Source organism: Paroedura picta, chromosome 5 (genome assembly GCF_049243985.1).
Source record: "Paroedura picta isolate Pp20150507F chromosome 5, Ppicta_v3.0, whole genome shotgun sequence".
NCBI classification, from domain to species: Eukaryota; Metazoa; Chordata; class Lepidosauria; order Squamata; family Gekkonidae; genus Paroedura; species Paroedura picta.
This window is the reverse complement of record NC_135373.1, coordinates 70,171,038-70,188,233: the sequence shown is the minus strand read 5'-3', so window position 1 is coordinate 70,188,233 and position 17,196 is coordinate 70,171,038. Positions and strand designations below refer to the sequence as shown.

The 17,196-nt window shown below is 42.4% G+C and overlaps 1 protein-coding gene across 4 annotated transcripts in view; it reads left to right on the top strand.

Moving 5' to 3' along the window:
- The window catches only part of ST7 (suppression of tumorigenicity 7), a 103,278-nt gene that overhangs the window by 69,862 nt on the left and 16,220 nt on the right, over positions 1–17,196 (top strand). For all 4 annotated transcript variants that reach the window (XM_077338431.1, XM_077338434.1, XM_077338433.1 and 1 more), the window contains exons 8-10: positions 1,585–1,682; positions 7,406–7,520; positions 16,240–16,312. In XM_077338431.1, the coding sequence (XP_077194546.1) occupies positions 1,585–1,682; positions 7,406–7,520; positions 16,240–16,312 (286 nt within the window). The remainder of the gene's footprint in view (positions 1–1,584; positions 1,683–7,405; positions 7,521–16,239; positions 16,313–17,196) is intronic.

Sequence of the window (17,196 nt, the reverse complement as noted above, 5' to 3'; positions counted from 1 at the left end):
TGGGAGTTTTCCAAAGAGCAGTATTCCATCAGTAGACAATTATGCCATGGTAGAGTATTGTCTCAAGTAGTTAATAATACAAACCAACCAATCCAGAAATACTGGCAGTGTTGTTCTCTTATGACTTCCACTGTTGGGGGTACTTTATGCAACAGCATTATAGAGATGATAGGACTCTATAGGTCTTATCTATTTGTCTTCTCATCTCAAACCAAGCACTCTGAATAAGTTTCATTCTTCAAAAGTGTGCACATGAAATCTAGCAATGTTCTTCATTGGCAATTATAGATAGAGATAGTTATGATGCTGGGAGATCCATTTTTTTCTTTCTAAAAACAAGCAGGTATTGGTGGGGCTAGTTTGGAAAAGCGATGTCATGGTTAACTCTTTTCCCATGTCATCTTCCTGATTTAAGTTGTGTGCGATAACTAAAACATACCCATATAGTGCCTGCATGTTGCCTCACAGGACAAATAGCAGCTGGGTGTGCAACTATTGAGGCTGGGAAAATAACCTCATTAAGTAAGATTGGGTCCCTTTCTCTGTAGCTTCTGCAGCCTTTGTGGCCCTCTAGGCTAACCATTCCCTACAAACATCTACTATGGTAACGGCGAATGCTAGTGGAGGGTGGGGATAGGGGGGTTTACTATGGATTTTATTGGGTCTTATGCTTTTTGGTCTATGTTTTTATAAATAAATGGCAGCACTGATGGTGAATTTCAGTTACTCGTTCAGAACTTGCAAGGAATCTATTCACACATTTCCTACTTGAATTCTGTGATGACAGATACACAACCATTCATAGCAAGCATGGGAAAGACTGCTGAATTTCTTTTTGTGCACTATACCCTATATAGACTCTGGAGATCATATATAGGCACCACCACATAGGATCACACTTTTTCCATACCACACCACACCACAAATAGCTCATGTTATTTTGAGTGCACTCGAAAGCTCACACCCTGAATAAATCTTTGTTAGTCTTAAAGGCTTTTCTGAAGTTACCCAGCTTTATAAGAGTATAACCTGTTCACAGTGCCATCCTAAACATCCACTGAAGTCTGTAGACTTAGAAAACTAAACTCTGCTAAGAATTGTAATCACAGTCGTAGTAGTATATTCAAGTGGCAACATTTGCAACTAATGCAATGCAAGCCTTTGTAGATCTTTGGGCAGTGTAACTCCTGCTTGTGAGGATCAAGTCTAATGCAAATAAATTCACTGTATTTTGGCAAGCATGTGGTCATATCCAAGAGGCTGGATTTCAGTGACCAAAAGTCATGCATAGATTCTGGAGACATGGGACTAAAACCCTTCTTTCGCCTGTGCAAACATACATCTTGACTAAACTAGTTAGCACCAGCTTTAGATCCTTGGAACTAACAACCATCTTTGTTTTTATTATATTCTCGTGAATGTCTTTGATATTCAAGGCTGAGAGTTTTAAGAAAAAGGTGTATACTCTTTGGAGATATTAAATTGGACCTTTTGTTCTGTCTATTTCTGCAAACACTCAACCTCCTAAAACCTTTTCCCCCCCTCCTTCTTTCCCTCTCCTTCTCTTTCTCTCTCTCTCCCCAGGACGGGACACTAATGTATTAGTCTACATTAAAAGGAGGCTGGCTATGTGTGCAAGAAAGCTGGGGAGGACCAGGGAAGCTGTGAAAATGATGAGAGATGTGAGTTTGGATTTGTGTTGGTCTTTGCCTATTGCTGTGCAAGTCAGAAGCATAGCGAAGATTAGAGATGGGGGAGGGGTTGCCCAGGAGACCTTTGTGTAACACTGGGGGGCTTTCCGCACCGGGATCCTTGTAGCAAATTGTTTGCTGAACGAAAAATCGCCATTTAAAATAGTGCAATTCGTCATTATGCATACCTGACTTTGTAGTGGAATCCAGTTGCGTTTCTATCGTTTCCCACAAGCTTCCGGTCTCAGCAAAAATCGCTAGACAGGAAGCGCTATTGCCAAGCTCGTCCCGCCCCTGACCATCAAGCAGCCAATGGGCAGCCGTTAGCATGCTCCCAAACAGCCCCTTTCCCTTTAAGAAAGGTTTTTTTTAAAAAAAAAAAACACACCCATTGCAACGAATATATGTTGATTCGTTGCAACGGAGAGACCCATCAGCTGGCAGGTGTATTTGAGCTGTCGTTTCATCGTTGCCACGCTCCCCCCAAGTGAAACCCCCCCCCTCACGGGCCCGATTTTCGGCCGAAAACAGTGTAAAAAATAAAGGGAAAATACATCAGCAAACGGGCTTGTCTGTTGTTTGTGCTTAGTGACTAAACAGCTCTGGGGAGGGACTGAAGCCGGGGAAGCCTCTAAACAGGCTTGCTGGTGGGTTGAACTTCGCTCGCTTGGAGAAAAAAAAATGGCGATCGCTTCGCCGGAAGATCAGAGGAGAGAGCCAGGGGGAGGGACTTTGTAGAAACCACAACAATGGTAACGCACAGAACTTTCCCGCTAGTGTTGCAGATTGGTTGCAGGAGTGTAGCGCTTTCCGGAGGGTGAATCCACTTTTGGGGATTTCTCTGAAAGCGCTACAAGGAAGCGCTTTTTGCGGATCGGTTTCAGGTGTGTGGCAGATTGTCAGCGACGTTGTGCATAATGGCAAATCAGTAGCGTTTTCAATTGGCAACCATTGTGCGATTTTGAAGGTGTGCGAAAAGCCCCTGGTAATAGCACCACCATTTTACCTAGTTTCCTTTATGGATCTTTTCAAATTCCCTTCCATTATCTTTATACATGAGGTTTTGGGGCTCACACATTTATTCCACTTCTGCTCCATCACTACAGGGAAGAAATAATATCTCACCTGGGATTTCCCACTGTTATTATACTGAATATCAAATCCAGCCACTCTCTTTGATGGGCTCAATGCCCTGTTTTTAAACAGTTCTGGGATATCCTGGTATAGATATTGACTTCTGTGTACAGTGAGGGAAGTGGGAGAAGATCAGGGAGAAAGAATGCCAGCCCAAAGATGTTACAATATGTACATAAGAAGGTGAAGGATTAATATCCAGTGATAATGATTATTTTATGATATCCTTGTAATGAGATGTGCTTCAAAGGACACTGAGAACGCCAAAACAAATGCAGTTATTTAATGATGTGGAAAGAAGATGGGATGTGTTGGATGCTACAAAAATTGTTGAAAAATATATACCATATATTTCCTCAGCTGGGAGTGGGTGGAGAAGTTCACAGGTCATATCCAATTCATCAGTGCAACTAGCTTCCTGGGGATTTGGCCTCCGTTGCAGAGGAGGTCATCATTGGTTCCAGACCAATTTCTGCTGCCTTCATTTGGATGAGGCAATCTAATTTTGACTGCTGTACTTCTTTATGATTATAACACAATTTATGAATGCATGCAGAGTACCATAAGACAATATGATACCTGGGACTTGGGTGACAGTATGAGAAAAGGGAATTGACTGGTCCTATTAGTATTGCTTTCAAATTTTTAGGTCACTGCCATGATAAAGAACTTTTTCAATTCTTTTGGAGAACTGTTTATTAGACCACCCTCTGGGCCTAGTTGAGTGCAGTACCATGCTCAAAGTCCCAATCTCTGCAGAAGGCCATTAGTGGTGTGGGTGTGCCCTTGTGAAGAGTTGTTTTTTCTACCCAAGGGGATTTCAGAGCAAACAGTTCTGAATAGTGAAAAAGCCAAGTAAAGATTTCGGACAACAGACATACATAACTGGATCGTTGATGGACTCTGTGTGACTGATGGCTGTATTTGTAGGTGTTTGGGAGATGTAAAAGTGAAGGGTGGGGGCAAAAAGGAAAGAGTGTAACTGATGAGAGCAGCATGGTAGGGAAGACAGACACAGGCAAGATAGACATCCAAGGGACTCTACAGGTATGCAGAAAAACATGATTTTGTAATTGAACTAAAAAAGGGGGAAATTACCTGATTTGAATTCACAATGCCTAGGAAAGGATGGTGGGTTGAGAGCAGCCAAATGTCAGTTAAAGAAAAGGGGGGACCTGCCTTTCAAAGCTTGTTTTCTGTACCCATGCTTTCAGAGTTGTGTATGGTAGTGATTAGAAACACGGCATTTTCTGTGGTGGCACCTTGCCAATGGAATCCTCTCCCATCTTGGGGCTCACCTGGCACCTACTTTACTTTCTTTAGGATCCAGGCCCTAATTTAGCTTTTTTTCCCCAGGCTTTTTAAAAAGGGTTTTATCTCACCAGCTTTTTAATAGTCTGATTCTGTTGTATGACAATTTGTATGCTGCACATGTACAGTGGCTCATTTTTAATGGCTAATTTTTTATTGTGATGTTTTAAATTGTAAGTCAACTTTGGCAGGACTCTGAAGGGACAGCATAGAAACATCCTAAATAAATATACTTACTTAAGCCCCTGAGCATTTACGGGATTCTGGAGAGGGAGATTTTGGACTAGGATTTCTAACTTCCCCCCCCTCCCTCACACTATCATGCAGCTTACCAAAGTCCTGACTTGAATGGCACCAGATAGCCCAAACACATCAGTTCTCAGAAGCTAAGGAGGGCCAGCCCTAATTAGTACTTGGGATGAAAGACCACCAAGGAAATCCAGGGTTGTTATGCACAAGGCTGGCAGTGGTGAATCACCTCTATTCATCTCATGCCTTGAAAACCATATAGGGTTGTCATAGGTATGCACTTGCTACCACCAATTTATCAAAAAGATTTTTTAGGAGGTGGCACCATTTGCCCGACCTAAACAGTTCTCTAGTGCTGCTTGTTAGTGATTGGACCACGGATTTGAGGGGATGAATAGAAGCAAATGCTGTGTCACACACACGCAGGCATATATACCAGAAAACAGTGAAGTCTTCATAATAATCTGCACAGCAGTCAGTAACTCAGTGGGATAGAGAGCTGTGTTAGAAGGTGACTGTAGGAAAGCTTTTCCCAGTGGAAGTAAAAGCAACTTCAGAGTGCTAATTTTTGGCAGGAAAACAGTATTAAAGGAAAGGTGTGAAACAAACCTTAAAATCTTACTAGGGCTCAAGTATCCTACCTGGAACATCTGGGATCGTGGACACCTGCAGTTTTCATTAGAAGAATCTATTTGTTTACATTCCACATGGGCTATCCTGCCAAATTTAAGCCTTTTTGAATAAAGGACAAATCTGGTGTTCACCATAAGTACCTGGACATTTGGGATTTTCCCTTCTGTTTAACAGAAACTGGGTATCACATGAGGTTGAGATAGGGGTTTTGTTACTGCAAGGGACTTTTTGCACGCTCTGAGGAATATACTACAGCCTAGGAAATCTGTACTTAGATAAGTTAGATCAACTATGTTGTTTTTTGTTTGAAAGTCTGTGGACTGTTACCATGTGCCTTTTCCTTGTATTTTTTTCTTTTGTTTCCCCCTCTTCCCTTTTTATTATGAATCCGACTACCCTTTCCCTGTCATGAATGTGTAGTATGCCCATTGAATTCATGTTCAGCAAACTATTCTAATAGTTTCTTATTAATGTAACCCAGACATTATAAAAATAATTCTATTTTGGGTATGGGAAAACCAATCAGCTGCATCTTCCAGGAAGACACAACTATTCACAGTTCTCTCTACTTAAGGCTCTCTATTGACTGCATTTATTGGAAGAGCAAAGTGAGTGGGTTTTAAAAAGGAAGGTTTCTGATGGAATTACAGTGTGTTTGAATGTGTTGCATTCTAAACAATGCATCTTGTCTGTGCTGCTGGCTATCAGTCTGGCAATATTATAAAGGGGCAGTGGGTGACAATTGGTGTCAGGGAGAATGTAACCCAAACAAGAAAGAAAATTAATTTGTTTCTCATTTGTTGCCACTTTTTCTTTTAATTTTGCTGGTTTGTAAAATATTAGTATTCTAGTATTAGTATTCAATTACATATTCTTTGTAGATATTTTTATTGTTATGGGTAGTATATTTTAACACTGAATTTTATTCCTGTACTGTTAAATCATAGAAATAGTGGCAGTAATAGTGTTCCCACCTTTTCTGTTTCACAATAGAAATGCAGTCTTCTTCAGATGACTCTCTCATAATCTCTGTGTGTGATAAGCTTGGAAGCAAATGTTTAAATCGAGAGAAGCTTTCCATATTGTTCATTGCACACAGAAGTATGTTAACTTCCTCTTCCCTTTCAAGAAGACTGTAGGCTGTGTTATCAAGAGGGGAGATGCGTGTGCAAATCAACATGGTGGGCAGTCTCTGCTCAAATGCACAGTTTGCTGTACATGCGACAATGTCTCAACTGAAAGATACCTAGGGGGATCCAATGCCACATTTCTTCAGTTGGAGTATGACTTTTGTGACTCCCTCCTTTCACAGCAGCCCAGAATGGTCCATGAAATGGAGGGGAGGGGAGGGGAGGGGGGTCCTTGTACCCAAAGAAGTGCTGGGTTAAATGCAACCAGTTATATTTCAGCAGAGGCATTATGTTCTATATATGGTGAATTGAGCGTGACAACCTTGTTCTGATCTCACATTTACTTCACTTTAAGTTCATTGACTACATTGGGTTTAGGACTATCCTGTGCGTTAGGATAAAAGCTGACTATCCATTATCAATGCTTATTGGACCATGTACCTTGGCCCTGTAATAAAAATGTTAGTGGTATATATGTTTTTAAGTTGTTACATTCGATACTGTTATCTGCCACATGGCTAATCTGACTGTTGCCATCAGATTCCTTTATCATTAACAAAGTCAGTAATAAATTATTATCATTTTCTCAGAAACTGACATGCAGGATTTTTTATTCTTTTTACCTTTGAAAAGTCCATGTTATAATGCGCCATTATAAACTTCTGACCATTTGTAATTTTAAAAATAGTGTCAAAAATGGGATTTTAATTAACTTAAAATATTAGACCTAGTTCTTATGTGGAATTTAATTTTATGCACAGGTCAGTTATTATTTTCCACAAAGTACATTATCAATCAGGGAAAATGGCTTCCTGAAGGAATAGTTAGCTTATTCTCCAGCATTGCATTCCTGATCCAGATCTGTTCTCCTCAAGATTACTGTTTAGGGCTAGGTAACACACCTGGCAATCAAATCATAGAACTCTAAAGTTATCTATGGTTTGACTGCAAGTCTTGTCCCTTCATAAAATCAGAGTCCAGTAGCACCTTTAAGACCAACAAAGGTTTATTCAGGGCGTGAGCTTTCGAGTGCAAGCACTCTTCGTCAGACCAGTGCATTGGCTCTGATTTTATTGTGCTACTTCAGACCAACACAGCTACCCATTTGAATTTGTCCCTTCATAACTAACTTCAGAGAACACCAGTCAAGCTCAGGTCAGTAGAGCCAATGCTCTTTAATTAAGTCAGAGATTTTTGCCTTCTCAGTCTTGTATGATTCCATCCTAAGTATATTTTCTTTCTTTCTCTTTTTTGTAGTTAATGAAGGAGTTCCCTCTTCTCAGCATGTTCAACATCCATGAAAACTTGCTAGAAGCTCTGTTGGAGTTGCAAGCATATGCAGATGTTCAGGCAGTTTTAGCAAAATATGATGGTAAGTACAAATATCCCTTTCAGCATGCTAGGGGAGAGAAAGAAAGCAATTTTTTTCTGACAGATTTACTATACAGAAAGGAAAGGATTAGAGATTCTATCCCCTTTTAGCATTTTACTTTTAATGTTTAAATTCCACCGAGTGGCTGTATTTGCCTGCTGCAAACAAAATGACAAAGTCAGTAAAATAATAAACCTTTACAGGCATAAAACAATAAAAGGCAAATACAGCCAAGCAGGGTAAAAATATAATAGGTAAAACAAGCTAATATTATAAACTAAAATACAGTAAAATCAGCTGATTAAAGCATCTTAATTCTTAATTGATAAACAACCATTAAATTGATAAACAAATTGATAAACAACCATTAAAATTCAGCTATACACAATGTGGTTTCTGCAGAGAGATCATTATGCAGTAACTGGAATGTAGCTTCATCATTTACTAAACCCCTGGGAAAAAGTAGAAGATCCAGAAGTTTTCTGTGAAAATTCACATGAAGTTTACAATCTTTAACCCTCCCCCCGCTCCGGAGGAGCGGGAGGAATAAAGGAGTAAGGGCAAGTGGGGAGGAGTTAGGGCGGGCCCTGTCCAGGATAAAAACTCGGAGGGCCCAATCAGGAGCCGCGAAGCGGCTCCTGATTGGGCCCTCCGAGTGTCACTCGAGGGCCAAGCAGCCAATGGGGAGCCACGCAAAGCGCGGCTCCCCATTGGCTGATTGGCCCAGCCTCACCTGGGCCGGCCGGGGAGTTGCCGCTCAGAGGAAGAAGCCTTCCCCAGCGGTAAGTCCTCCGGCCGGCTTCCCCTCGCCCAGGGAGCCTTCTGCCGGGCCCTGGGGCAGGCTCGCCTGCCCTTGGGCCCGCCAGAAGGCCACAAAGCCCACTCCCGAAATCCCGAGCCTTCTGCCAGGCCCTGGAGCAGCCGAGCCTGCTCCTAGGCCCGGCAGTAGGCCGCGGAGCCCGCCACCCCCGTCCCGAGCCTTCTGCCGGGCCCTGGGGCAGCCGAGCCTGCCCCTGGGCCCGGCAGTAGGCCGCAAAGCCTCCCGCCCCCGTCCCGAGCCTTCTGCCGGGCCCTGGGGCAGCCGAGCCTGCCCCTGGGCCCGGCAGTAGGCCGCAAAGCCTCCCGCCCCCGTCCCGAGCCTTCTGCCGGGCCCTGGGGCAGCCGAGCCTGCCCCTGGGCCTGGCAGTAGGCCGCAAAGCCTCCCGCCCCCGTCCCGAGCCTTCTGCCGGGCCCTGCGGCAGCCGAGCCTGCCCCTGGGCCCGGCAGTAGGCCGCAAAGCCTCCCGCCCCCGTCCCGAGCCTTCTGCCGGGCCCTGGGGCAGCCGAGCCTGCCCCTGGGCCCAGCAGAAGGTCCCAAGGCCACCTACCTTACTCTGTTCCTCCCTTCCTCCCAGCATTCCCTTTCTCCTTCCCTTCCTCCCAGCATTCCTTTTGTTTTTCCCTTTCTCCCTTCTTCCCTCTCTTCCATCTGCCTCTTTCTGGCTACCTGTTTCTCTCCCTCTTCTTCTGTCTCTATCTTCCTCCCTTTCTTTCTGTCTTTCTGTCTCTCTTTCTCCTTTTCCTCCTTCCTTCACCCCATCCCTCCACCCATCCATCATCCTAGGGCCCGCTGTATTTTGCCCACAGCGGGCTTAATATCTAGTCTAAAATAAAATGTGAAGTTGAATCAGGGCATTTCACAGAATACAGATACAATCTTTCTCTCCTTGGGACATGCTGGTATCTTCCTGCAAGGACCCTCGAGGGAAGACAACTCATTCTTGCCAGCATGAAAACTCTAAGGACGGATGGATTAGAAAGATTATAAAAATAATTAACAATTTTCCTTTGATTTGATCGTATCCCCAGGGCAGCAGGAGAACATACACAGATTTGTGCTGGAAACAATAATCTTTTGTTTCAAAATATTAAAGATTTCAGACTCATTAAACATAAGGAAAAAATCTGTTGAAAATCCTAACTCTACAATTTTAGATTTAATGCTGAGAAACCAGGAGCTACATTGTGGGGCCATCTTTAAGTAAAAGAGTAAGCTATGTGACTCCACTCTGAAAAGTATTTTAAGCCAGAATTTAAAAATTATCAGCCAAACCTTGGTTTCTAAAAAATGTTGGCCAAGTTCAGCACACAATACACTATAGGGCACACACATGGGAGCACCAAGAATTTGAAGGTTCCCTGAATCCCTTCTATCTTCCCATTGAAAGCCTTTGCCCTAATTGGGATACCATAAAACAACTGAGATCCAGTTTTAGCATTAAAGATTCTTATGACCACTGGGACATATTGGTTGCCTTCCAAAAATAAGAATAGTATTAATAAATTATAGGGTGATACATTATTGGGGCATATCCTCTTGTAATTTCACTTTCTCAGAAACCGACATGCAGGAGTTTTTATTCTTTTTACTTTTGAAAAGTCCATGTTAAAATGCACCATTATAAACTTCTAACCATTTTTTAACTTTTGAAAAAGTAAAAAATAATAAAAACCCCTGCATGGGAAAAAAAATCAAGACACACAGCCAGACTTGAACTTGTAAAGGCTAGCACCCTATTGACTAAGCAGTCTTAGCTGTGTTGAAAAGTATTGCCTGTGGGCCCTATTCACAGGGTTCACTGAGTTTTTTTAAAGAATGAAATGAAATGGCTCCATATAATTGGTTTTCTAAATAAAGGAATTCCAGTGTAAAGTGTCCCTTTCTTTAAAAGAAAGAAATGGTAAGGGAAAGGCAGGATAAAAGACCAGAAAGAGGTCTCTCTTGATGAGCATTCCCCCCCCCCCACTGTGTGAAGCACATGCAGACTGAGAGAAGGGAGGAGGAAGCAGCTCAAGGCAAGAATGGCTTGTCTTTTCTTCTTGTGGAATTAGTACTTATCACATTACTTAAGGGGGTTTATAAAGCAGGGGAATAGCTTTCATAGCATAGAAACTGAGAGAAAATGAGGGCAGCACTAAAATGCAAAGCCTGGAAGTGAAAGCCCTGCTCCTGCCGGCAAACTATCAGCAGAGATCAATCAACAGCTCAAAAAAGGGAGGGGGGAATCTCGGCAAACTGGTATTTCTTACTAGTGTGCAGAGTTAAATGCTGCAATTGGATGAGAAAATACAAAAAAGAAGATAGGTGGAGAGTCCAGGAACAGATGCAAACAAGTTGTGGATTAAAGAGATACCACTTCAATCCACCAAGATTCAAAATTAAACTGTGAATCAGAAAGCACTTGGGAATTCATCTAGGAAGGCATCCTCTTTTCACACAACTGCCAATCAGTTGGAGAGCCAACAAGTGCTACACAGATTCCATCTGAATCTTTTCCCTTCTCAGCACTCGTTTCTAATTAAGGGTGACAGTTGTTGCCTGCCATTATTCTTAAAGAAACAGTGCTTGCTGCAGAGTATTGTGTCAAAATGTAACCTTAGCCTTCTGAATGAAAAGCTAGCAAAACACTAACATGATGTGAGACCACTTTAAGAAGAGTATTTACTTCTGAACATAGATGCTTATGCAGACATCATGTGAAGGACCAGTATTAATGGACAGTATGGTCGGCCTGTATTGAGGACCAGTTTGGTCCATGGACCCCCAGCTCCATTCAGGATAGAAGGATGTATTCATAGCAATCTCAATCTCAATATCATTTTACTGGTATCAGATATGAATATCTGTATATCCATAGTGATATGGACCTTTATTTCACAGAGTTCACTGCCTACCTATGTCGCAGTCTAGCTTTGAGTTGAGTAGTTTTACATTCTACTGAATAGTTTAAAATTCCATTGGTTTAGGTGTGAGAGTGAACTACATACTCAGGTCTTTGCCCATGAAATTTGTAGGGTTTAAAAGTACTTGATTGGCTAATATACTTTGTACCAGTTCCTATATGCTTCCAAGCTTTGCTTATTTTTCTTTGTTTCTTTCGTTATTTCATATGTTTCTCTCCAGAAATATAAATGCTTGCTTGCTTGGTAAAATTTAAGAGGTTACACACCATTGTTGTATAGAATGGAATGGAATGGACAGGACACATTATCAGGTAGAATACCTAAAATCTTTCTGTACATTATGGAGCCTTCTCCATTGGTGCAACCCCCACTCCCCCAAATCTCTGTAGCATCCCCGATGCTGGGATATAAGGGACAGCCCTTCAGTGGCTGATCTCTTTTCTTCAGGGTCGCGAACAGAGGGTAGCAATAGGAAAGAACCAATCATGTTGCTGGAAACTCCCATGTGGGGTGCTGTAAGGAACAGTTCTCTCCCCTATTCTATTTAACATCTTTATGCACCCTCTTGTCCAGCTAATACAGAGGTTCAAACTGGGATGCCATCAGTATGCCAAAAATTTTTCTTATGATGGACGGCCACCTTGATTCATTAGCCAGATGTTTGGAAGCAGTGACGAGCTGGCTCAAGCAATGCTGTCTGAAGCTTAATCCTTGAAAGATGGAGATCCTGTGGTTTGGTAGGAAAAGTCCAGGAGAAGAAGTGCAACTGCCCGACCTGGATGGGGTACAACTGTCAGTTGCACACACAGCCAGGGATGTGGGCGTGATCTTTGATACTTCCCTCTCCATGGAGGAACAGATCACAAAAGAAGCTTGGCAGGAGTTCTTCCATCTGTATAAAGTTAAGCTACTAGTGCTCTGGCCCCTGAACACCTAGCCACAGTGATCCAGGCAATGGTCACCTCTAGGCTGGATTTCTGCAACTCACTGTATTCAGGCCTACCCTTATCCCTGATCCAGAAACTTCAAATGATGCAGAATGTAGCAGCCAGGGTTCTTACAGTAACACATTGGAGAGCCCACATCTGGGCCACATTCCAACAGCTACATGGGCTACAAGTTGACTAATGGATCAAGCATAAGGTTCTGATAATCACCTTCAAGGCCATATACGGTCTGGGCCCTCCAAAGAGCACTACACTCTATCAACATCAACAAACTGGTGATCCCTCGCCCCAGAGAGGTTAGTCTGTCATTGACCAGAGCCAGACATTTTACATACTTGGCATTGGCCCCCACATGGTGGAATGAGTTCCCAGACAACATCAGAGCCCTGCCAGAGCTAAAACAATTCCACAGAGCCTGCAAAAGGGAGCTCTTCCACCAGGCTTACAGTCAAGACAAGTGAACAAGCCTCCAACCAAAGCCCAGAGGCTTCTCCCACCATCAGCTGCACCCACAGAAGAAAAAACAATCACAGGGCAGTAAAAATTGAGTTGCTGAATGCTGAATGTTAAATTATAAACTGCTTTATTCGATACAGGTTCTCCTTATTAAGACATTATATATTTAAGTCAAGGTGTTAGTTTATTATATTATTTTGTTTATATGTATTGTATTGTTTATGAAAGTTTCCAATGTAAATACAAGAAAGAAAGCAAGAAAGCAAGAAAGCTACCTATCTACCTACCTATCTACCTACCTTGTGGTCAACAGGCAACTAACAAAACAAATGCCTTATTTGACAAGCACAGGATACCACTATATACTGCCCCCAACAACTATTTTGAGTCACCAATGCAACTCTTCATAGGACCAGAATAGTATACAGAGATGCCTTATTCCAAGATTTTCTAGCCCGTTGGATCTCCACTGTCAACTAAATCTTTATCATCCATTTTAAATCATTTTGACCAGAATATGGAGAGGGCAGAACATGGGTCCTTGGGCAATGAACCAACCTCTCAACTTATAATAACAATGAATATTAATTGTGTCTAATACAAGTTTGATACAAAAAGTGATAGTAACATAGTATGTAAAATGGTCTTTAGAACATTTTCAAGCTCATTGGTTTCAAGTATCATGAGGCTTATTATTTATCTATTTATTATTATATGTGTTTTGACTTTTATTCCACCCATTCTGAAAAAGACTCAGGGCAGATTATCAGATAATAGATTTACAAATTAATTTCTCTGTCATGTCCTCCCCAATGTGTTGATTTGGAAATCTTCAAGTAAATGATGTCTTTTTTCAGCAAATGGTGATCCATTCTGGTTTTGTTTATACTGTGCACCAGGCAACGTGTACAGTCATGTTTAATGGAAACATATCACAGGACATATTCTGATTCTGAGAGACATCAGTTCAAACTTTGAGGCTAAGCACTATTGAATTCCGGTTAGAAATGCATCTGTGGTATTTTTTTCAGTTAGAGTTGCTGAAAGGTTTCTTCCTCTGAAAAAAGTGCAGTTAGCAGGATTTCTAGTAAATCATCAAACCTCCCTGACCTTCAAGCCTTACTTTAAAAATGGATTGTTTTCCATTAAAGCAGCAATTTTTAATGACAGGGAATGCGGGTTAATTATTAATGGGAGTGTTCTAGCAGTGTTGCTAATTGCAGTGAATACTGCAGTGAAATTGGAGATCTTAAGAAGAATATGCACTTTTTAAAGGATCACAGTGTGCATGTGGCAGTGTTTACCATTTGCTAAATATCTTGTTTTTATGCTATAGTAAATTAGGGGGAAATGACTGCACAGTGACCTTATGGTGGCAGAGGCTCCTCAGGTTGGAAGTAAACAAAAGGGCGCCGTCTCCAGTACAGAATGGCCATCTACTCTCTAGCATGCCTCTTTCTCCCCCAACCAAATGACATACTATTGTGTACTATAAATGCAATTGAAGTATTCATACAAAAAAAAAAGGAAGCCATTCAAAGCGTATACCACATAAGTAAACAATATCCATATTGTATCATTAGCTGGGGTCAGGTCTTGGGAGGGGAAGGAATTTGCTTGACCCCCAAAAGCATGACTGAAGCCCCTTTGCACTGTACATTTCCAATATAAATCTTGTCTTCCCTCCTTGCCTTTGGCACAATTTGCCAAACACCAAGTACACCAAGTCCAAGTACACATCATACATCAGTGGTCCCCAACCTTTCTGAGGCTGGGGACCGGCAGGGCATTGGGCCGCGCCCGCGCGGACCACGGCCGCGCATCGGGCCGCGCCCGTGCGAATGCGCGGCCCGGCCCTGATTCCCTCTCCCTGCCCTCCCGCAGTAAGAAGCTTCCCGGGCCGCAAGCTTGCGGCCTGGGAAGTTTTTTACTGCGGGGGGGGGCGGGGAGAGGGAGCCGCAGCCCGGCGTCATGGCCTTTGCGGCCCGGCACCGGGCCGCAGCCCGCAGGTTGGGGACCACTGTCATACATCATACATGTATTATGCTGAACAGATGCAGAACCATTTAATCTGGATTCTGGATTTTGTTCTTAAAATGGTTTTTAAAAGCTATTTATTATAGGTTCTCGGTTAATATTCTTGATTCAGTTCCATTGTTTTCAACAACAGATATATTTTTAATTTGTTCTTTTATTGTTTTCTATGTAATTGGTGTGCAGCTGACCAGAATTCTATCTCTCGCCCATAGGCCACGCAGGAGAGAGAATCCCTATCATTATAGGCAATTAAGGCACCATCAATTTCAAACTCTTAATTCCTCCCCTACACACACACACACACAACCAATTGAGATGACATTCTCAGGAATTGTATCCCTCCCACAAGAGATACCCCTCCATTAAGAGATTCCCTTCCACCGCTCTGATGCACATGGAAGGACGGCATATAAATTAATAAAGTTCACATAAATAGAAAAATTCTATATTAGAGGCAATAAAAATTCTGTATTGAACAATAGGACAATATGAACCCAGTATAATCATTAAATAGGGGAAGGGGTAGGAGTGAAGCTATTTTTGACTAAAAATCAAATGCTTCGGAAAATAAGCTCTGCCCTCAGTACTGCCTTATCTCACTATTCTTGGCTGACCTCAGCATTTTTCCTTGCGCTATTAGAGACCCAGCATAGTGTGGCGATTAAGAATATTGGACTCTAATCTGGATAACTGGGTTTAATTCCCCACTCCAGCACATACAGTCAGCTGGATGACTTTGGGCTAGTCATGTTCATAGAGCTGTTCTCACAGAGCATTTCTGTTAGAGGTCTCTCAACCCCAACTACCTCACAGGGAATCTGTTGTGGGGAGAGGAACGGTTGATGATTGTAAGCTGCTTTGAGACTCCTCCTGGTAGAGAAAAGGGCATTTAAGAACCTACTCTTCGTCTTAATAAACGTCTGGTTATCAAAACTCAGGCTAGAGAAAATTGTTCCAGAAAACCACTAAAGTAAGGCTTGACTGAGCACAGGGTTTAGCTTCTCTCACCTCCATGTTCTATACTCACACAGACCTCAGGTATGCCTGAGATGAGGAACATTTGCTAATTCTTCTGATCGGATAAAGCTACAGGTGGACATAAACAGGGCAAACGTACAGCCGGGCTTTGTGGCCCTGATTGGGAAAGACAGGATATATGAGAGCCAGCATAGTGTAGTGTTGGATTAGGATCTGGGAGAATCCACAATGCGCCTTTAGAGCTCTCAGGTTGTCCTGGGGCTAGTCACTCACACTCAGCCTAGTCAACAAAACAAAATTAGACCAACAAAGTTTACATGGCTACCCTCTTGACTCAGCCCAGTGTACATCATCGGGTTCTTGAACAGATAAAATGACTGAAAGGAAAACAATATAAGCCACTTTGAGCCCTCAGTGGGAAGAAAGGTGGGATATAAATGAAATAAACAAATAAATATACATTTATGTAAAGAATTTTTTTAATGTTCTTTTGACTGTTTATCCAGACACTCCTTTGTTCCTCTGCATGTAGTCTTCAAGGAATTACATGTTTTAATGTTTCATTTTTTCCACCAACAGATATCAGCTTGCCAAAATCAGCTACAATATGCTACACAGCTGCTCTTCTCAAAGCCAGAGCTGTCTCAGACAAGTAAGTCCAGAAGAACTTCTGATCACAAAATATATATATGTTACTTTGCAAAATTAAATGTACAAGATTCTGATATGGCTGAAGTACCATTTATTCTGGCAGTTTGCCGTAGTTTTGCAATACATTACATGGAAATTGCTATATTGACTTAATTTTGCAAAACAGAAGTTATTTGGGAATTGCAGGTTTTTTTAAGCTAGATAAGACTGCGCTGAGAAGAGATTATTCTTTTAGCCTTCTCTAACAGACCAAAAAAGAGTTAGTGTTCTAGAAATGCCATTACAGCATTTTCCCTCCTTAAGCAGAATGATAATGTGCAGGGAAACAGGCAATTCGGTTCGGGCAGGTATCCCGTATGCTTGATCTTCAGGGTCTCCGGCATGCAAGGGGTGGTGTTTATTAATCCTGGCTGTCAAACCAAATTGTTTGCTTAGGAAGGGCTCTTCAAGGTGCTCAGCGCTCCCCCTGCTGCTGCTTCAGCTACCGCCAACCTGATTCAGAGCTGCAGGCGTTTGGCAGCTGGTGGGAATGCTTGGCACCTGCCAGGATAGAATCCCGAAGGCCAAATTTTGCTCAGAGGTGGAATCACCCAAATCCCAAGCAGAAGATGTCATGACACACACACACACACATGCACGCACACAAGTTCAGAATGCAGCCCAAAGGGCGGGGGAGCCAGCAGCATGGGAAAGCCGCTTTCCTTTCTGCTTTTGGTGGAGAGTCTGTTATTGTAGTGTGTATGCACTTCAAGACCTGAGTAATTTTTTTTCTTTCATTCTTTTTGTCCTGTAGATCGCCAGTACCAACTGCAACATCTTTCCTCCCTACACAGCGACTCCAGCTTGGGAGGGCAGGGCTAGCTTTCTCACCGCTTTCCCTGTGGT